We start from the raw sequence: 22,768 nt of genomic DNA on the forward strand, positions 1-22,768 counted from the left end.
AATAAAATCAAAACTAGAATAACAAGTGGGATAGATATGTGCTTGTAGAAAAAAACAATATTGTGAGTGAAAGATGATCAAGGCTTGGAGGAATATGAGAAAATAAATTCTGTACTTATCCATGCATAAATTTTGGAATTGAATAAGCGTCAAAAGTTGGAATCATAGAATCATAGAATCGTTAGGGTTGGAAAGGACCTTAAGATCATCTAGTTCCAACCCCCAGGGACACCTTACGCTAAATCATATCACCCAAGGCTTTTATTTGTGACTGTAATTTTAACATGGATGCATTATCAGTGCTTATTTACGATTTTAACGAATGGGTTTTTTATAGTGTACATGCGTGTTCAGTTTATGTCCATTCCTGAATTGGAAAGTCTTAATCTCAGTCTTTCAACCTGCTTACTTAACAAGTCTGCTGGTAGGAAAGCTGTTGCTGCGATTACTGTGTAAGGTCAAGGAGCATATACAATGGAAGGCAATGTCAAGATCAGGGGTTGTGTTCCTTGGAGTAGTGAATGAAGGACAGTAGGTATTGCTGAAATTCAGGGAAGGTTTGCATAGTTGTAATGCTTAATGGGTACAGTCTGTTTAAGAAAGGAATGACTGACAGAAAAGTAATTTTGGTGAGTCTCCCACTCATTAAAAACACTAGGTCTTTTCCCAACTCTGTGCAGCTTGGAAGAAAGTTATTTTGGACTCATCTGCATCACAAGAATGAGGTGAGAGGATTGTGAAAGAGCACAGGATTGCTCCAGAGAACAGGATGATGAGCCCTGTAAGTGAAAGTTAAAAAAAAATGTGCTAATGCCAAGAACTTCCTTGTGAATGACTCTGGAGGGGCCATGCTCCCAGTTCAGAAACCTCATCTGAATTTCCAAAGGCTACATGGCAATGTGCATAAAAATGTCAGTTTCTTTAAAATGCCCTATCATCATAGGAGAGTCCTGTACTAGACCCCATCCTGGCAGAGGAACCCCTAGCCCATCACATCAGGGTGTGGGCATCCTGTTTAGATCACAGGAATGATTCCCAAACAGTTTGATCTTTTTGTTGTTGTTGTTTTTAAGTTCTCCAAAAGGACAGCTTAATAGAGCCAAAAACAGAAGAGGTAGTGGGTAAAAACCAATGAAAAGAAAATATGAGTGATAGTAGTAACTAACATCTGTTAACTCTTATGATGTTGAATCACTAATAAGTGGAAATATGAGCATCTGTTAATGCAGAAAGGCAGAAATGTTTGATTAGTATTTTTCTTTTGTATTTGGCATAAAGAAGGCAGGTATATATATTCATAGTCTGTAACTGATGAAATACTTTCCATTTAAACTGTAGCTCAGCAAGATTTTAAACTGCAAGTATTAAAATTAGAATTATTATTACTATCTTTTAATCAGTGGGTCTGGAGAATTTGCAGCTGGGACTTCTGAAAGAGCTGGTCAAAGAGAAATACTTGAGCTTTGGATTTTTCAGTTAGTTACGGAAACAGCAATGTTCAGAAGGTTGTAAAGAAAGATGAACCTCTGTGGCAAGCTGCCTGAGTGGCCAAATTGTACTTCATAAAAATCTTTTCTATATTCATCATCATTAGATATTTCAGTTCAACTCATTCATCTCTAAGGTGATGACTATTGTCACATTTTGAAGTGAGGCAGTCTTGACTCTTTTTTTGCATAGATTCAGGACCTGATCCTCATTTAGTATGAGTCAGGATAATGCTAGGCTGTCAGTGGAGCTACAGAAATTTGCTTTACCTTAGAATTAGTTCCATGACTGTGATTCAGTGTTTGGAAGTCACTGAGTCATTTTGGTGCAACCTGTCCCAGAGAGGATGTGATAAAGAGAAAGAAGGTGTGCCTGTTCACTCCTCCTGTAGTCCAGCTGCAGGACAAATGCTTCTGAGCACAGAACTGCAAACAGGCGCACCAGTGTGTTCCCATGGTTATTAGCTCCTGCACGCAGGTACCATCAATGTTTAGAAAACTTTATTGGGAGAGCGTTTTTTAGGAGCCGTGTTACTCGAAGTGAGGCAGGCCTTGCAAGAAAGCTTCTCTGAGCAACTCCCTCACTTGCAAGGGATTGCACAAGGATGCAGTGTGACAGAGAAGGTTTCCTAATTCATTAGTGTGAGGCCAAAACCATAAAAACATACAGTTTTGCATTATATCTGGGCTAGCCATCATTCTAACACTGACACAGTGCCCCTGACAAAGCCTCTTAAATCTTTCTTCTTGGTGAAATGGGGATAGTTGTAAATGCTCTGCAAAAATATTGTAAAGATTAGTTAGATAAAACTGGTGACAGAATATTTAAATACCCACCTCTCTGGTGTAGCTATATACTGCTTCTTTTCACATGTGTAGCTCTAAGAATTATACACTGGTTGTGACTATATAGATATGAGAAGTCAATGTAAATTAACGCACTTCCCCTGGGCCACCCAGCCAGCACTTCTAGTGGCAAACCTAAAAGCACAAACCACATTCAAGCTGTAGAATAACCTATTTTCATGTTCTTTTCTATTTTGGGAGCTACTAGCTGGCTGGCAGCAGTTGTGCTAAGTGATACAATATGCTTAGAGAAGCAGCTACCTGGATGACCTGGATACCATTCCTCCACAGGGCTGCAGAAGACTCATTGTCATGCATGAGATAACAGAGATGTGTATCATGTGTATCATATATCTTCCATGGAAAACAGCCAGGATTCCATTACTAAGTATAGGTCAGGGGAGTGAGCCAGGCTTTGCACAGTTGCTCTGTGGTCATACTGGGTCTGAAGATAGTACCTTTTGTGCTAAGTTGACATATAATGTAACATTTGCTTGGGGGCTGGTGGAGGGGTAAGGGAAAGGGGACAGTCAACCTTTGTGCGTAGCATAGATTTGATTCAAAATCAGCTTGTTAGCAGTGATCCTAAGAGCATATATTAAGGGAGAGTTTAAGGTCTGGTTAGGGAAGGAAATAGGGAATTTGAAGCCTCTCACTGTAAGCCTCCTCGAAAAGAAGTAGATCATGTGCTGTTCACTGTATCTCAGAATGGGAGTGGCAAAGCTGCTGGCTTATTTGGACACTGACAAGGCACAACACGCAGTGCAATAAGAAATAGAAAATAAAGCAAGAGATAAGCTTATCCCACACCTGGCATTACCAGTCATCGGTCACAAGGAGCAATGACATTTTGCACAGTTAAGTTTTGAGAGAGACACAGTGAGAGTATATGGTTGGTCTTCCGGAGCGTCTCCACTAGCAGACCAAATCCGTCTTCATTGTGGATGAAAGATTCCTTTCTTCTTTGCAGTGTTAGTGTTTTAAATTTTTTGTTATTTCTGGTGAGTAGTGAATTGAGTCTGTTGTGATGACATGAAAGCAAATACGTTGTGCTTTGTTCCACTGCCTGTGAGACTATGGAAAAGTGGCTGAGCAGTAAGTGGATACAGCGAGATACATGGTTTACTTTTTTTACCCTTTGAGTTCGGTGTCGTAATCTGTCACCTTAAGAAGAGGTCACAGACTGATAGATCTAACTGCAGAGCTCCTTCCCTTTATTGCAGACTATTTACTTGGATGATGACGTCTCTTCCTTTGTGCAGATCAGAGGTTCTGTTCCACTGTTCTGGGAGCAACTGGGGCTTCAGGTAAACACACAATCAAAAAGCCTACCTTACTTATCTCTCTTGCTACTTGTAGTTCAGAGCTTCAATAGAATTTAGTTGGAGGTTTTTTTTAAAGAGCTGCAAAGTTCATTCAGTGAAAATGCTGAGCTCTGCCATTTTAGGTTTACAGGAAATTCTGCATGTTCAGATAAACAGAACTATATCAGGCAAATGCCTATAGTTATGTTTAATATTTTCATGTGTTTGTGTGCCTCTACAGGGAACTGTTTGTAAGGGATTGTGTTCTAATGTCCTAAGATGAAACTTGCAGCAGTATCTTTATAACATTTTCAGTTTAATTTGGAATAACCTTTCCTTCTAAAATGCTCGGTTGGCTTGATGATACTGACCTCCCCAGTAAAATTTGGAGTATCTAGGAATACCAAGAACTCTCTAGGAGTACATTACCTTGAAACAAAATATAATGTCTGGATGGTGTGTTTGCTGGATATCAGTCAAAAGGGTGATGATAATCTAATCTGATCTTCTGCAAGGCAAAGATGCAGGGTTTTGTCAGGAAATTCATCAAGCCTAGCGGCTTACATTTCATCTGTGACTTACATTTTATATACAGTTACAAGATCAAATAAGAATCATCCTAGAACTCTTTGCATTCTCTTAACAGAGGCATAAGCAATTGGAATGAGTATGCATTTATTTACGTATACATTAGTAGGGAGAATGCATAAAATAACTGGTTTTTTAGATACTTTAAAGATTGTTTGATACTTTCTTGTCATTAAATCTAGTACCTAGGCATTATTCAGAGCTACTAGATTTAGGGGAAAAGAAAGGTGACTAAAAGGTCTGTAGCGTTGTCTGTTAGCACCATCCATTGCCACACTTGCTTCTTTTTATAAAGCAGGTCTGCCCATATGGTCATGCACATGCCCTGCCCATGATGTAGCTGTGTCCAGCACTGTTGTTCCATATGTTATGAAGCCAAAGAGCTTTTCCTGAAGTATTTTTGGCTAGTGGGTAGCATCTCTAGTTAAACAGAATTTTCAGTTTTTTATTAGGGGCACAGTCTGCCTTTTTGCCTAATCTGGATTAGATATGCAGCTTTCATTTATGTGGTGAATACTCATAACTCTTACTCCTTGGATGTGAATGTGCTGGCACTGATGTTAGAAAGAATTGCAGAAACTAACCTCGTGAAAACAAAGGAAGATGATGAAGTATGGGAAACAATGCATGATCCTATAAATAATTAGCAGTGTAGTTTTTGGAGACAAAAGAAGCTCCCTCATACTGTAATAACAATAGCTGTAATTCAAAAGGAGTTTAGGGCTCCTGTTGTTGACATATGTATTAAAAGTCCTATTAGACTGATGACACAGGATTTCTTCCTTCCTATTTTGAAAGGACCGTTCTGGTGCTTTTTTAGTTTGTGTAAATAATGAAAGACGAAAGAACTTGGGACCCTCAACCCATGGAACTGGCATAACTGCAGCCTTTTCTGCTGAGGGAAGGGCAGAAAGAGTGCTGGGCACACAGCATACTCGTGTGAGGCAGTGTGGGATATTTGCTAGAGGAAGCTGGTGAAGGGATGTGGTTTGTTTGGCCATAAAAAGATGTGTAGTTATTCCTTTGCTTAATGATAATCATGTTTTCACTTCTAGTTGAAAGCATTGTTGTCTAATAAAAGCTGTGGATTTTTGTATTAAGAATATTATGTGTGTGGGTGTGTGGAGTCAGCTGTAGGTGTCTGGTGCTGTTAAAGAGATGTTTTTCTCTGAAGGAATAAGGGAGACATCTAGTGATTTTAGGACTCTAGCAGTTTAAGAAGTTATTTTTCTCTTTTTTTTTTTTTTCTTCCAATGTTTTCTTTTAGGTGGGTTCCCATCATCTAAGGCTTAACAGAGGTCTAGAAGCGAATGCTCCTGCCTTTGACAGGTAAGCTTCATTCCACTTTGGCCATAACACAGAAGCCTGGCATTTAACCAAGATTCTACTTTATGCCTTCATGGCAAATCCTGAGATATGTAAAACATGCAGCCAGTCTCCCAGGTGTTGTGGATTATTAAGTGGGTTTACTTAATTTATTCACTCATTTTTGTGCACTTTCCTTTCTGTTTTTAATGGTAATTGAATTAATTTGGTCTCCTGGCTTGTTTCTGTAAAAGCTAAGAAATACCAACTAACATGCAAAAGGAAAGTCCTTGTAACCCTTTGTGAGCCAACAAATGTGAATTTGCACTTAAAGTACGCAGAACATGTGTTCTTTACTACTGTAACCCAGGTAATTAAAAAGTAAACACTGCTTCCATTCAATTATGGACTTGTTTTTCTCCCCACTGCTATACAGAAATAAGCCTATTATTCTATGGTCAGTATTGTGTGATTCTATCACACTGATGCTTTTTTGCTTTAGCCAAAGACTGGCTTGTAAAACTTTCTAAACCATGAAGACTCTGCTTGTCAGCTGGAAACTGTAAAATAGCCATGCATTAGCTTGATTTCTTTGAATGTCTGTGAAGTGCTGTCCTTTAAGGGCAAACTCCCATGGATATCAGTGGGAACATTGACTGAAAAAGACATGAAGAATTCAGGCTGAGGAAAGTTTTCAGTGCATAAGTGCCAGGTCATGTGATTAGCTTCTGGTTTAGCTTGGTTTTGGCAAATCAGAGTTTATGTTGATTTTGGTTAAGGCCTCTTAATTCCCTGATTTCATTTACTACAACTGTTAACAAACATGGCGTTTGTGACTGTTAAGTTTCGCAGCACTGAAGAACCCAAACAGGGATTAGAACCTAAAGGGACTATGCACCATTACCAGTCCCTGCTCCAAAGGGTCTTAGCTTACATTCGCCAAGCTTTTTAAGGTTCTTAAATCCAACCGAATTCAAATGCCTTTGAGACTCATGGTCTTGTGGTCATCTGGTGCCATGGTAACTAGCCCTGCCAGTGCCCGTGAAGCTCCATCTTAAGAGGTTTGCATTCCACAGCAGAGAAACTTTATATAAAAGAAAACAAAAACTTATTTAGCATCTTCTTGTGCTACCCAAGAGATTGAGAGTACCTCAGCAAGGTACTTAGAGTAGCTTTCTTGTAAGAAACATGAACGTGAGTTTGATTATACTGTTCCTTCTTTCCATTGTGCACAGTAAAGCCTTTGCTTTGATCAGGTTATGGATGTCTCTGCTTACAGATCTGCAAAAGACAGTCTTTTGAAAATGGGTAAAGAATAAGCAACTGCTTATAAATAAAAAGATCCTGAAACTTAACAACCTGATACAGCTTTTCTGAGAATGTTAGATTGGATGTAGCCTATTAAATTTAACCATCTGATAGGTTAATATGTTGAGAAGACACTATGGGAAGCGAATGGTAATCTTGTTAGTGGATCTTTTGTGTCCTCTCTCCCTGGAAAATCCTCAGGCAGCTCTGCTGACAGTACTTAAGCGGGTGATCTAATCTCCAGCTGTTGTATGGAAGCAATATTGTCAAAGTAGGATTTTGATGCTGGGATCAGAGAGGTGCAAATGTATGGGAAGAGCTGGCATACAGAGAACTGGTTGCAGAATCGGGAACATCAGTATGACCAGACAGTATATTTAGCCATGTTTCTTAAAGGCCATGATGATAACTTTTTCTTTCTTTTATCTCCTTCCATGATTTTCCTTGGGGCTTGTTTCTGGCTATAGGATTTAATGGTGCATGCCAGAAGATGTGTGCTTGCTATTTTCCCGACGCTTTGCCATTGTATGTCACTTTGCAACATTTAAGAGTTTTTCATTTATGTGAGACTTTATTTTATTTTTCTTGTCTATTTCTACCCAGCTTCCTTTTAAGTACTACCAAAGTGATGGTAGTACATGATGGAAGATGGCTTTAAGATCCAACTGTTTCCTAATGAGCCAGCACAACTCCTGTAGCACATGCATGCCAACTGAAAAACAATTACTGGGAGGAGAACGGATGCCTCTGCATCTGGGTAAAAGCTCTTGGCTTGAGAGTCCCTAAGCATCAGGTTTTGAGAGATGGCATAGATGCCAGAAAAACCCACCCACGTTATGCTTGTCCTATTTTGTTTTTACTGAAGAATCTGGGTCAGGCCACTTGGCTGAAAGGACCTTTGGTCTGATCCAGTGCAGCAGTTCTGTGATTACTAACCTTCCTGCTTAATTTAATTAAGCTGAGGGTGAATGTCTCAATGTTGCAGTAGCTTAGAGATGTTTGAACCTTGTCATCTATGGCATGTGTGTTTGTGCCGCTCTGGCTTTGGCACTGGAGTCCTAGGCCCCATTGCTGCTGCTACCTCTTTGTAGGCTCAGCCCTGCAAGATGCTAGGTGAATAAAGTGTAATATGTTTTTTTTTCTCTTGTTGTCTTTCCTATGTAGTTCCCAGGCTGACAGCCAAGAGGTGGGAGAATACAAAGGGCAAAGCTAACAGTGACATAAAAGATCTGGGGCCTGTTTCATAAGATGCCTCTTTTTTTAAGTTCAGTACAGAATACTGTGTCCATTAATTGCATCCGTTCACCATTTGTACTTTAATAACTGATTGCAAGGAAACTGAGGATGATGTCTGTAGCTGCTGTGGCTGAAACTTTCTGCTGGATGGAGCAACCAGTGATCTTGACTTCTGTATTTTAAAAAAGGTAGTAGGCAACATAACATGGTTTTTTGTTTAGTACCGATTATGGTTACTTTTGCTGTAGGCATATGATGCTTCTGAAAGAGCAGTATGGAAAACAAGTGATCGTTAACCTGTTGGGAAGCAGAGGAGGGGAGGAGGTGCTCAACAGAGCTTTTAAGGTAAAAGCAATATATTTTTTTTTTTTTAACTGCTGATTTCCCCTGAGCCTTCATGTTCTTCTGTTTTCCTTCTGGCCCAGCAGGTGGTGAATAGTTTATCTAAAGAAACTGTTATCTCTTTATTAGATATTACATACTGGGAGGGTGGTGCTTCATAGTCTCATGGCTTAATTTCCAGCTCTGCCTTTCTGCTTATTTCTTCACACGGTTGTGCACATCCTCTTTGATTGGGCTTTAAAAAAAATATTGTCTTAATTCACCTAAGAGTAGTTCTCATTTGCAAAAATGAATTGTAGTCAGCTTTGTAATAGTATATAGTCACCTGTGCAGTCAGATGCCTGATGGAATTGCTGGAACTGCTTGGAAGCCAGGCCCTGACCCTGGCTCACAGAGCGTAAGCCAGCTGTCTTGCTCTGATTTTAATGGAAAATAGCTATCTTGCACTGATTGTGATGGGAATTAGTTGCCTGAGTACCAGATAACAGTGATGCATGGAGAGAGGTTTTCCTGGCCCCTAAATGTTCCCAGGCACAACTAATACCTGAAAGCAGGAATGTCAGGCATTGTAGAATTAAAGTTGCACTGAGATTTAGTGCAGTATTATCATGGCCAGATTTTTAAAACTAATGTGAAGCCACAGATTGGCACGGAGTGGGGTTTGCAGCAGTGAAATAGGTGTCTGAATCTGGCAGGAGGTTAATGGAAGTCTGCCTCTGAAACGCCTGTTGCTTTAGAAATCCAGTACTTTGGAGTATGTCTCCCTAAGAATAATATGAAGAATGGTTAAAGTACACACCTGTAATAAGAGTTATGTATTTATCATTGGTAAAGAATGATACAACAGTCTGAGATCAAATGTTTACTGTGTGAAACTAAGCAAAATGAACATTGTAGTTAAATAGAGGGATTTGTTTCCCTCTCTGTTGAAATATGTACTTGAGACAAGGAGCGGCTGGAGGGTTTTGGCAGTTTTTCTGTGTGACCATTTCCTCCTCCTCCAAAAGAGCTAGGGAGGACTCCCAGCTTTCCAAGCGGAAACTGACAAAGTGAAAGTCTTCTTCTGTACAGAATGTAGCCAAAGAGAGTATTTGTGACTAAGGCTTGCAAGGCAATGAGGAAGGTACAGAACTGAAGTCTGGTCCTAGCTTCTGTTTTTAGCTTCTTCCTGAATTTCTGCGTAACACAGCTAAGCCTTTATAATGTCCTGTTTTCCCTATCTTTAAAATAGTTTTTATGGTTTATTTTGCAAAACCACTGAAATTTAAGGGTAAGAGAGAATCACTTCTGAATACAAATCTGACATTTCTTGCAAATTTAATGCTGATATTTTATCAAACTCTGATGATGTTTAAGACCATGTTCATGGCAAGTACCATACAACCAGAAGTTAAGTCAGAAACAGGGCATCTCTAGAATAAATACATTGCATTTGTTCATTTATTTTAATGAAAGACCAGTTTTGTTTAAATTTTAAAATTTATCCCGCTTAAAAAAAATAAATTATGAAAGCAATCTGTGAGCTGAAAAAAATTAAGGCTGACAGCACAGGAACCTGAAATTTTGTACCCATTCAAAACAACCACCTCTTGGTCTTACCTTTATGTTTTAATAAATGGATGTTTGGAGAGACTATGTAGTTAATTTTTACTTAAATGATTTGAAAGGGCTTGAATTAAAAGTAAAGTAGTTTATAGGGGAATGGTTTGGAATGAAAGCCTTTCTCCTCTTATGTCATTGGTTTATTTCTTTGTTTCTTCATCTTCCTTTGCTTGTATTCCTTCCTTTTCTCCCAGCTCTTGCTGCAGTCTTAGTCATTTTCATCAGAGTTGGTTCAAAATATTCTTGTAATTACTGCTGCTGGGTTCCCTTGATCAGAATGTCACCACTACCATTCATTTATACAGCAGGAACAAGTGAAAAATTGTAAATGACCAACTTAGCATCAGCTGTTGCCAGACCAAAAATCAATACTGTTCCCAGTAATGCTGTTCCTCCCATAATCATTCTCAGTAACAGATGTAATTATATTTACAGTAAAAGCAGTGCTGTAGCATAGAGTTAGGAATACTCTGACAATGATCTACACCAAGGCAGTGGGTAAATACTCTCCTCAGCAGCTGTAAAGGCAAGTTGAGGTGTCAACAAGAGAGAAATGGATACCAAGTATTACACCAACAGTGTAATGAAATAGATTTTGCACATCCCCCTCCAAAACCATGCAACACCTTTAAATTTGTTTCTGCAGGGAAGGCTTAATGGCTTACTTGATATAATTATACTGGCGTAACTGCTGCAACTGTACACTTTTAATGTAATATCAGAATTGTTTGTTCAGTTTGTGTCATAATATAAGTGGAGAAAAGAATCCATCTCTTGGGATGAGAATGTGCAGGAAGAAAGGGAATAGACAAAGACATGCATAGTTAGAGTTAATGTAACAGTTTAACAGTTTTCTCTGCTTTGTCATGGAGAGCAGGATGTATTATTGTTGTATCTATTACAGATAATGAAATTTGTGGTGATTACAGAAATATGTGTGAGGTCATTGAAATTCGAGATGAAATAATGAGACTATTTGTGCCTCTTCTTTCACTTTTTGTGGTATGTTTCCTGGGATATAATTTTTTTCTTACTTACTTCCTAGGCAACCTCTACCTAAGTTTAAGGCCATGTTTTCCCATGTGTTTGCACTTCAGGAATGGTTAAAACAATACACCTATGCACCGTTATGCTCTTCTACCTTAAGCAGCTCTGGATAACCTTCTCATCAGGGTCCTGGAGGTCCTGAGCTTGCCCAGAGCCATATACCCTTGTGGTCAGAGGTAGCAGCTCACTGCTGCAGGGCTACGACTAGCCAAGGTGCAGACAGCAGCAATTCCGAAATATACTTTGCAGTTACAGTTTGAGTTCCCCTGCCGAAAAATTGGGGTCTAACAATCCAGATTAGTTTTAGAAAGAAAACAAATGGGGGACTTCAGTTGCTTTTTTCATGTCTGGCCTTTCAAAATTCCCAACGAAATTCTCAGTATTAAAAACATGATAAAAAGTAAGCTCAGTAGTGATAAAAGCACACTGGTATCAATCCCTACAGTGTGGTTTCAGCAGAATTTGGTTTCCTCCTTTCTCTGTCTAAACAGAAACTGCTATGGGCCTCTTCCCATGCGGCAGACACTCCTATGATAAACTTTGACTACAAGTTTGCAAAAGGTGGGAAAACTGAGAAACTGGAAAATTTGCTGAGGCCTCAGCTGAAGTTGCATTGGGAAGACTTTGGAATCTTCACAGAGGGCGAGAATGTAAGTCCACGGTGAGTGTCCCTGCCCCTCTGTCCCAGCATAGCAAGGCACCACCTGGTTGATTTCTTGCTGTGTTTGGACCATGAGTGTAAATGACCATCTTGAAATATGATTTTGAGACAAAGTGTAGTCTTGGTGCTAAATAGATTGTTTGCTTAACTGCATCTCCATTGTTTGGAATCTGCAAAATTACCGGTGCATGGATTTGCTAATACAATGTTGCAGATGTAGTCAAATAATTAAGACAATTTAATGGAATACATTGTCATTATCAAAATGTGGGTGGGAATATTCAGGCTGAATATTTGATGATCTTATTCAATCAACTTACGATTAGATAGTATTTTAAAATATATCTTTTTTTTTCCTCCCTCCTCTTGTGTTTGGTTACCAAAGTCTGCAGACAGGTACTTTTCGAATTAATTGCTTGGACTGCCTGGATCGTACTAATAGTGTTCAGTCCTTCATTGCACTGGAGGTGAGTTTGTCAGGGGACCTTTTGTGGAAACATGTACTGCATACCTGGTCTGTTCCATGGCAAAGACAAGAAAGAGGACATGAGCCTCATTTATACAAGTCTGTTTTGCCCGTACTGTGATAAAGAATGGTACTGGCTGGAATACTTAAACTGAGGATAAAAAGCAAAAACACATTTAAGAACAATGTCACTGTTGTTTTTTCTCCTTCTACACCTAATCCAGATCCTCCTTGCTCAGTTAGAGAGCCTTGGATTGAACTCTAAATCTGTAATTGAGCGCTTTGTGGAATCCTACAAAGTAATGTGGACTCTTAACGGTCATAATCTGAGCAGAGTATCAACAGGCAGTCGTGCCCTTGAGGGGAAGAACAAGGTAAAAAAAACAGCAAAACTGTTTATTCACAAATAAAGAAAGATGTCTGATTTACTCTTTGGTGTCTGAGTGATGACATTCGGTCACTAATGATTCCTGTTCAATGCAGGTTGGGAAGCTCAAGGATGGTGCCCGCTCTGTGTCTCGCACTATTCAGTCAAATTTCTCTGATGCAGTAAAGCAGGAAGCCATAAAGTTGCTGCTCATGGGTGACTTCTTCAGTGAGGAGTATGCAGACAAAGGCAAGATGCTCATGGACCACACTGCACTGCTGGGTGAGGCTGGTGTAAATCCTTTGCTTTTCTTCTGTGTCTTTTTAGCTGTCAGATATAATCAGTTGCACCCTTTTGAAAAAATCAATAAGCAAGCTACTTTTGCACAAATCTATTGTTTAAAGCCATGCTTTCAAGTGACCCTAGCACAGCTCCGTGTGTTTTAATTCCACTAAGCTTATTTCTCATATTTTGTTTTGGACTTCTAAGTATGTCTGCTCTTTGATGGTGATCTCCTCTGACAGTTTAGAGAAGTTGGACCAGAGGGAAAGATTTTAGGGCTGTATTCCCAGCCTGGTCCTAAGTTTGTCTTGAGGATGTCTCTTGAGCTCAGACCTTTTATCTCCTTACTTTTGGCCTGTGGTTTGCGCATGCTTTTAGCATTTGGATCTTTAAAAGCACAATTACATTGATATGTTGGTTCATCCCCTGCTTTACTCCGGAGCCCGATAGTCCACAACATACACGTATTGGTTTGCACCCGTCTAGGGTAAAGCACCTTATGTCTCTCTGAGAAAATACTTGTTTGCAAAATGTAGGATAATTGCACCCACAAGCAGTATCAGGTGGTCAGTTTGCTTTAAAGAGCTACCAGATATTAGTAGGATAGACTTGAAGCATTCAGCACCACTTCAATCCTGGGGCTGTTCACTGATACGGACCACAAGGAAGATTATAGATAGCTTCTCCATGCCTGACTGCCAATGCAAATCAGATAGTTAAAGATTAAGGTTACCTCAGTCGCTCAAAAGAAGCGCACTGCTAATTTTCTGTGCTCACCAAAAATAAGTGAATTATAGCAGTTTCCTGTGAGGAGTTCTGACCAGGCTAGAGAGCCACAACAGTGCTAGATTTGGACTCGTGTAAGACCCTGGTCTCTGCATTTCCCTTCACACTCTAAACTTTTTAGGACTTCAGCTTAATTCATAACGTGACATGCTTGATTACTTGTCCTATTTTTGGCTAGGATAGAGTTAATTATCTTCCTAGTAGCTAGTACAGTGTTGTGTTTTGGATTTAGTATGAGAATAATGTTGATGACACACAAATGTTTTTAAGTTGTTGCTAAGTAGTGCTGATACTAAGTCAAGAACTTTTCAGCTTCTTATACTGCCCTGCCAGCAAGAAGGCTGGAGGGGCACAAGAAGCTGGGAGGGGACACAGCCAGGACAGCTGATCACAACTGACCAAAGGATATTCCATAATGTATGACATCATGCTCAGTATATAAACTGGGGGGAAAGCTGGCCAGGGGCTGCTGCTCGGGAACTGACTGGGCATCAGTGGTGAGCATTGTGCATAACTTCTTTTGTATATTCAAATTTTTATTATTGTTATTACTATTATCACCTTAATTATTTTCTTCCTTTTCTGTCCCATTAAACTGTCTTTATCTCGACCCATAAGTTTTCTTACTTTTTCACCTCTTTCCCCCATCCTGCTGTGAGGGAGGGAGGAGAGAAAATGACTGTGTGGTGCTTAGTTGCCAGCCGGGGTTAAACCACAACATCACTGTAGGCTAGACTGAAAAGGTTAAAGGAGCAAAAATAATTTGTTTGCTTATTACTTGAAGAAGTGCAGAAAAATGTATGCTGAAACTGAGTGAATGGCCCTTCAAAGGCTTTCAAAGAGTGCCTGGTTTCTGGAAGAGAAACTGTTGGTGTCAACTCCAGCTATCTTGTAGTTCATGCCATCACCATTGGAGTTATTCCTTAGCTTTTGTGTTGTTGCTGCTAGATTAATGTCATTATTTCACACTGGCTGTTGTTTCTGTGTGGTTTCTGTTTGTATGCTTTCTGTCCTTTTACAGCACATGCTTTTACACACCCTCTTTCTCTTTCCTCTCTTTTATCAGTAACTCCAAGTATTTTGAAGGCCATGTCAGAGCGTCAGTTTGAATTCACAAGCTTCAAGCGTGTTCGTGTTGCCACAGGGACCTGGAATGTGAATGGGGGGAAGCAGTTTCGAAGCAACATCCTTGGTACCAGTGAGCTGACAGACTGGCTGCTGGATTCTCCCAAGCTCTCTGGAGTTTCTGAATTTCAGGGTAATACTTCACAGTCAAAATATGTAAGCAACATTTGCTGGCATCTCTGGAGACAGTGAATTGGGACACACGACTTGACCAGCTGTTCTTTCCAAAGGCAGTGCATCTTGGATGGCATTTTTCTGTCAGTTCTTAGGGGTGTGGGCTTGTGCTGCCTTCCTGCAGCAGTAGAATCATGTCTGAAGAGTTTCTGACACTCAGACCACCTCCTCAGTTTATACCATGTGACTGTTTTGAACTTTTCATGCTACGATGGGGTGTATCTGCTTATTCTGCATTCCATATTTCATTTTCTTCTTCCATATTCTGTTCTTTGTTCTTCATTGTAAGTGGGAACTACATTCTTACATGCCCTCAGAATGTCTACTTGGTTTTTATCTGGAGCTAAACATACCTGTACAATCTGAACTCTGAGATTGTCTGGAAATGTTATTATCAAAGCCTTCAGACAAAAAGATTTATTTTTTTGAAGGCAATTTCATTTTCTTTTCAGTATAGAAAGCTCTTATACTTGTGGCTTGTTTAAATTGGCTGCTGAGTTTCTTACTTGCAGAACAAAGTCAGATATTGCAATTGATCTACAGATTTTATTAAGGAAAATGAAAAGTGAATGTTCTGCCATTTAAAAATTGAGTGGTTACAAAACTATGGCAAAACCTGTGCTTTTGTTGTTACAGTGGAACACTTAGCTTCCTGCAGGCATCAAAGGAGTAGTCCTGTGCCTAAACTTGAAGCTCAGGAATTCATTCCCCAAATCTTTGGCTACTTGCACAAGTTGTCTTGTTTGAACCCCCAGTGCTTAGGTGCATGGATACGTGACTAGGTGCAGACCACTCTACTCTGAGCATCTTAGGTGGGTGATTGGTCCAGTCTGTTTCAGGAACAACTGAGATGTGTTAGTGCATGGCTGTGTTTGTGATATTAAAATCTCTTGAGTGCTTGTCATGTGCTAGCCTTGCCAGGCCTTCCCCTGAGACAACTGGAGAAGCAGGACTGCATGGTACATGCAGTCATAATGTGATAGGTATAAGCAGCTTCAGGAAGAGAGCTGACTAATGTGAACAGAGCTAGGGTGTGACCATGCAAATGTCTGTGTTCATGGTAATGTTAATGCAGTGCCTACACAAATGGGTAAGTGTTCAAAGACAAATGTCAAAAATTATTAATGAGAAATGCACATGTGACAGTGCCTGTCGTGTTAAGCCAGTAAACGAGACTAGCTGTCATGTGCTAGTTTCACCCTTGTGCCTACAGAGAGTTGCTGCATATTTTACTTCTTTTTCTATTCATGTTTTCTGGGGCATATCTGATTCAGGCTCTTATGGTTGTCTGCTGTTTAGGTCTTCATGTTGAATTAAGTTGCTGTTACCTTGGCCATATGACAGTTCAAAAAAAAAAAATTATAATCCCTTTAGGCAGTGGACAGACCTGATGGGTCGACTGATATACTGCACAATATGAGAGCATTTGATCTTTGGTGTTTTACAAGTGTATTATCCACAGGCCTAGGCCAGGGAAGAAAGGGTCACTGTGCTCTGGAGTGATCTAACCCAACCTTAGGTATGGGTGATCATCTAAGAAGATCTCAGAAAAAAAAGAAGAATAATCTTCAAAGTCTTCCTTAAACTGGTAGATAAATTTACTAAAGGCATTGACATGGAAATGACATACTGGTGTCTGGCCAGTAAGTGCAGTTCCATAGGATTGGTGTGGAAAACTAAAAGCATGTTGAGTAAAATGGCAAGTGAATGAAAGATGGTGGGTAGTGAGATGATGTGGCTTTAGTGATGAGTAGGGTGAGGGAGAGAGAGCATTGAATATTTTCTCATCTTAACACAGCTATAGTAAAATGCTCTATAGTGAACTGCTTCCTGCAAGAGAGATGGAGACCAACTGGTGAGAGAAAAGCAGGAAAAAAATTCAGAGGAACTGCAGGGGTTGTTTTGTGAGATTAGATTAAAGGAATTATGAATATGTATATCTTGGCAGGGGTTACACAAGCTAGAACTACAGGAGTGATCTCTAACAAATCAGAATACAAGTTGTTAGAAGAAATAACAAAATAGTAATTCTTGCATGACTTTTCCTTTTTTTGCCAACAGATGATAACTTCCCTCCTGATATATTTGCAGTGGGGTTTGAAGAGATGGTTGAATTAAATGCAGGGAATATTGTGAATGCCAGGTAGGTAAAAACAAAACAACAACAAAGAAGAGAAAAGCCATCAACAAAACACACAGAGGCAACCCCGCCCCCCCCCCCCCCCCAAAAAAAAAAACCACAAAAACCCAAATGACCAACAAAATAAACCCTCAAACCACAACTCAATACAAAACAACAACAACAAAAAACCCACCATCACAATCCAAATGCATTCTGCTCCCCCAGAGGAACCAGCCAAACAAAAGCCTCCACAGTTGTTCTTTTTTATGGTCAGATGTACAGAATACTTTCTTCCAAGCCTGTTGCTTGTAATCATAGCTGGAAATATGTTTGCCATTAACAAATGGCACTGGGAAGGTGTTTGAAGTGCTGTTTTTCTGTGAACTTCTGTACAGTGGAATATATGTTTCTAAGTCTCTTAAATCAACATTGGCAGAGAAGAATTCTGATGGTTAACACTGATTTAATGCTTGTCCTTAAATCCCTGTCTGATGTTGGAAAAATGTCCTCAGTGACTACAAACATAATTGGCATTCTTGTGGGAATTTTAAAATTAATTAATGTTTCTGTGGCTAATTGTGTTTATGAAAATTATGGCTAGAGAAGGAGTTAAAGGCAAAGCCTGAGCTTGGCATGTCAGCATGCACAGGAGGCTGTTGTGTATACTGGTCCTTTTGAATCTGGATTGGGGTTGGAAGAATTTTCCAATGTGGATCCATCAGGCTGACCAGTTAGTTCTCTGTTTTGGGAATGGCAAGTTACAGCTACAGTCATCTCCCAGTCAGGGAAGATCTCCTTTTCTCTGTGACCACAAGAAATCTTACAATTCATGAGAATGACATGTATTTTTGTTTTTATGGCTATGATTACTACAATCTGCTTCCAGTTATCCCCAGTGAATAGGGATATCAAACATCATGTGAGCATGGATCTTTCTAAGCATAGTAGACAAAAAGCCTCTCATGTCCAGAAGTAGGATAACTGTTTCTGTGTGCTGTGCCTGGGCTCACTGACCCTGCTAACTCTGGACTGGCTCACAAGGAGGTATTAATCTGATTCTGCCATGCATCCATCCTACAGCACTTCCAGTTCCACAGCCTAATGGATGTCTGTAAAGCTGAGGCACAGTTAATCTGCTCATTTTATTGACTGCATGTGGTTTCTTTTGATTCCATTAAATGATTTTATGTTTGTTCCAGTACAACAAATAGAAAAATGTGGGGAGAGCAGCTTCAAAAAGCAATTTCCAGGACTCATCGCTACATTCAGCTGACATCAGCACAGCTTGTTGGTGTTTGTCTTTTCATCTTTGTACGACCATACCATGTCCCCTTCATCAGGTAAAAAACAAAACAAGAAAACCCAACCACCCCACCCAACCTGTGTTTTCAGTAACATCTGTTGTTGGAACATAGCCAACAAAGGGTGGGGCTGGTTTTTCAGCTTGGTGGGGTCTGTGCAAAACTGGTTTCTGGTCTCTGCTCAGTGTGGGAGACAGACATGTTTCCCGGCAGCTGTAGGCTGGAGTCCATCCTGCTGGGTAGCACAAAGGCCAGGCAGCCCCAATATCTTCCTCAGGTTGAGCTGAGAAGCCGGGCATGCTTGGACAATCATGGTGTAGCACCTTGTTTAGGTGCTGTCTTTCTGGAAAGGGAATAACCTGAGCTAGTAAGTCCAAGAGTTCAAATGAAGGCAAGCGCCTCTTCCTGAAGGACATGTTTTACAGGACTAGTTCCAGACCTGAAAAGAATGGTGGAAAATGTGGAAAGGGAAGTGAGGGAAAGAGAGCTATTTTGCCATGTGACATTTTATAGAATCAAGAGCTTTTAGGGCCCATTAAATGTTTATCTCTCCCAGATGTTACAAGAACCGGAACCATGTGCCTAGTCTGGAGGGTTCAGAGCTGTGTTTCCTCAGCTTGCTAGTACCAATGTCCCTGGAGACTGACCAAACTCCTCTTCCCCCTAGAAGATTACCAAGCCACAGGGAATATCTGCATTAAAATGCAGTGGTCAAGAATTGTGCAGGGTGAGCATAAATAGGTAGGAAGTAAGTAATTAGTCAAAACTACCTTTGGGCATCTGTCTGACCTTGAAGTCTAGAGTGGTCCAATAAGTGCCATATACCCCATATTAGGGCACTGATAGGCCACTGCATTTTGTGATCAAAATATCAAAAGCTGCCTCTTTCTTCCTTCTGATCTCTTATCCACTGAGAAGATCAGTGCAGAGCTTGTTCAACATCAAGTGCTGTAGGCTAAGCAGAGTAATGCAATCCAGGTAACTGTGGTGGTCTTGCATTGCTGCCTTCCCAGTAATCTTTCTTCAGCATGATTTTAAAAAATTACATGTTTCTGCTGTCATGAAGCAGTCCAGAGGAGAATTGTGTCTGCCAGTTTTTGACTTTTCACCTGGCTTAGAAGAAATTTGAGTAATCCAGCAGGAAGTGCTTAACTTAAATGGAAATCAGAAGCAAAACAGCACAGTGGCTCTGCTGCAGCTGTCAAACTGGATGTAATCCTTTGAAATTCCAGAGGAAGAGGGAAGGGTTTGATGTTGCTAATCAAATTTCATGAGTTAATGCTGATGTGCTGCTATGTGTTATGTGAGTGTAATCAAACCTAGCCTGTATGCTTGTGTAGTTTTTTCCCATGCCCAGAAAAGGAAAACAAAAATTATCAGAAGTGCAAAAGAAGGCTTCTGTGCTTACAGAAAAAAAAAAAAAAGCTTAAGCTTTTTTGCTTACCTGAGGGTGTCTTCTGGTAGTTTTCTGCAGTCATGAAAAGAGAGAAAAAGAGGGAGGAAAAAAGATAGAAAGGTGGGGATAGAAGAAAATCAAGAAGGGAGGTAAGAGAGCTGTAGTGTCTTACATCATTCAAATCATGAATGCCTGACAGTAACTGAAATAAAACTTAGTCCACCTGCCTCTTACTTTAGCAAGTAATATTCTAGTCCAGATCTGCTTGACTTATGTCTAGAAAGTAACATTTTCTCACTAGGAAGGGCATGTGTGGTGCTGGGGTTGGTTACAGCAATGATCTCGTCATTTACTTACCTGATCAGAGAGGCATGCTTTATTCTCAGAGTAGTGTGGCCATCTGGGAGAAAATATCCTGCAAGCAGGTGGTCTGCTTTGCCAAGTCATTTTTCTGTAGTGAAGTGTATGCTAATCATGACACTGAAATGCCATGTAATTAAGAACATAAAGACCCTAAGCAATTTGTCATCAGTACAGAACTCATTTTAGGAGTTAGGTGTAAATAGTTGTATCCAATAATCACTGATTTTATTGCATCTGATTTAACAAATTATGGGTTATGATCTTTAATTGACTGAAAAATCTGGCACCAACTGCGAAGTTGGCTTTTAACATGTAGTAACACTAATGAAATTGTTAACTGCCTGAAAAACAGATTGCTGTATGTTCAAAACCAAAAGGAAATGTCATAGTAAATTTAGTTATTGTCTGTATTTTAAAGATCATAGTAGATTTAAACTTGAAAAATATGTTTTGTAGAAATTCCCAATATTTCGGAAATAGTGTCTTGCTCATCTGTTTGGAAGAGATAGAGGAGGGAAATACATTCAAATAGTTTTATTTCTCTGCTGTTGTATTATATTTACTTTGAAACACAAGTATGTGAGCATCATAAACCAAAAGATGAGCCTAAGACAACAAGTTTTCTGGAGGGGAGAAGACATGGCATTCTAAACTGGCTTTTCCTTTATGTTGCAGGCAAACCTGATTGAATGTTTGTCCCTGCAGCGCTTTACTCTCTTGTCTTTCTATTTTTACTTTTTTTTTAATATAGGGATGTAGCAATAGACACTGTGAAGACAGGAATGGGAGGAAAAGCTGGAAATAAAGGGGCAGTGAGCATTCGTTTTCAGTTCTATAGTACTAGTTTCTGCTTTATATGCAGTCACTTAACTGCTGGGCAGACTCAGGTGAAAGAAAGAAATGAAGATTATAAAGAAATCACACAGAAACTCAGCTTCCCAATGGTAAGTGTATGTGCATGTATGCTAAAAAAAAATTGAGATAAAGGCTGTATCTTTGCATTATGAAAGCTGATCTCAGGCTGTCTTTGATGACAGGTCATATCAAGGAAGTCATCTCAGTGCTATGGAGAATGGGCTTGTAGGACAATGGTAAAACATTTCACAAGAGACCAGATAACACCCAGCATAGCACTCACTTTACAAATGTTCTACCCCTTTCAAAAAATATAGTTGCTGCAGTGCTTGAAAAGTCCTTGCATTTGAACGGTTTTGAAGTTTATCATTCACAAAGGTGCAACTTAACTGACAAATCTGTAGGGCCTCATGGATAAGATCTAGGTGTCTGGCTAGAGAGCATAATATCAATAGCACTTGCTGGCACTAGTTAGTAACAGTACCTAAAAGACCATCCATGCCACTCAGAACACGAGTGCTTTAGCTGCTCCTGCTCGGGTATGACATACCAGTTGTCGGCCACTGACACGGTACTTTCTGTTCCCTTCACTTTGTCCTTACAAATGTGTCACTTCCAAGGAAGGCTGTTTGGCTTTCCTCAGTGCGTGGCAAGTAGGCTTAGCTGCTCTAGCTGCACTATTGTATGTGTATGAATAACTTTTTCCCTAAATTGTGTCAAATCAATCATCCTAGTGTTTTATTTCACACTTGTCTCCTCAGGCCAGTAGATGACTCATGAGATTTAGTAGCAGTTCTCCTTTGCTGCCTTCAATGTTGGTTGCTTTAATTTCCACAATATTTTATTTCTCAGACCTCCCTGGAGAGGTCCTAAACCAAGGAGGGAATGGACCAGCTTGTGTATTCTGGTTTGTCAGCAAAAGATTGCATTTAGGTTGCAAAGCATAAAATTTTAACTTCCTGTTGTTTGCAAGGTTTAGAGGCTTGGCACATGCAGCGTATCAATAAGTTGTTTTATGTAAGAACTAACACTGAAAGTCTGGACGTCCTGCATAGAATATCTGTTCCAAATGGCCATAAAGTTGTGCTCATGGTAGTTTTTTCCTTCTAATACCTCATTAGCTATTTTATGTCCTTTACATTTGCAATGGCTAAACGTACCTCTGTTTGCAATGCATAGAAAGAGTGCCCTCTAGTGCTGTGACAGCCGCAGCTCTGGTATGATTTCTTTACAAATCTCTGGGTATTAGAGGTTTATAGCTTAAAGGAAAGGAAGGAGGAAGAAGGAAAAAAAAACCAGAAAGACTGGTTAGAGGATGGGATGTAAAATTTAGAACTGGAGTGAATTTTCATTGACGTTTTATTTCAATATATTTACCAAACTACAACAGGCACATAAGATCAAATTTGGAGCTTGTTCTTACTCAGAGCCTATGTCATTGAATATTCCTTGGTAGCAGAAGCACATTTTGTGCTATATTTAGAATATGTAAACATATGTGGGTGAAATGTGTTAGGGAAACAAGCGTATGTTTTTAATATTCATGATAGCCAAATTGTGAATATAAAGCAGGGATCCTGGCTTAGACATACCTTCAGGAAACAGGGGTCAGAGCCTGAAACTCTTGTTTACAAATTCAGCTCAGCTGGATGCAAAAGACAGTGAAGGAACTGTTCCATTTTAGCACAAGGTGGATTTTAACAAATAGAATGTGGCAAGTAGGTCCAGTATTTAGTAATTCAGAGAAACTGGGTTCTACATTTCAGTGCATTTAAAATGTGTTTTCATTAATGTGATTTAACATT

General features: G+C 39.8%; 1 protein-coding gene across 3 annotated transcripts in view; it reads left to right on the forward strand.

Moving 5' to 3' along the window:
• Positions 1-22,768, forward strand: part of SYNJ2 (synaptojanin 2) — a 68,623-nt gene that overhangs the window by 27,870 nt on the left and 17,985 nt on the right. For all 3 annotated transcript variants that reach the window (XM_061471622.1, XM_061471623.1, XM_061471624.1), the window contains 11 exons: positions 3,557-3,640; positions 5,493-5,554; positions 8,323-8,419; positions 11,557-11,726; positions 12,112-12,193; positions 12,417-12,566; positions 12,676-12,841; positions 14,694-14,885; positions 16,988-17,069; positions 18,248-18,388; positions 20,860-21,052. In XM_061471622.1, the coding sequence (XP_061327606.1) occupies positions 3,557-3,640; positions 5,493-5,554; positions 8,323-8,419; positions 11,557-11,726; positions 12,112-12,193; positions 12,417-12,566; positions 12,676-12,841; positions 14,694-14,885; positions 16,988-17,069; positions 18,248-18,388; positions 20,860-21,052 (1,419 nt within the window). The remainder of the gene's footprint in view (positions 1-3,556; positions 3,641-5,492; positions 5,555-8,322; positions 8,420-11,556; positions 11,727-12,111; positions 12,194-12,416; positions 12,567-12,675; positions 12,842-14,693; positions 14,886-16,987; positions 17,070-18,247; positions 18,389-20,859; positions 21,053-22,768) is intronic.

Source organism: Pezoporus flaviventris, unplaced genomic scaffold (genome assembly GCF_033815535.1).
Source record: "Pezoporus flaviventris isolate CSIRO_AGI_PZ_B2104156 unplaced genomic scaffold, CSIRO_AGI_Pfla_v1 ptg000066l, whole genome shotgun sequence".
Lineage (NCBI taxonomy): Eukaryota > Metazoa > Chordata > Aves > Psittaciformes > Psittacidae > Pezoporus > Pezoporus flaviventris.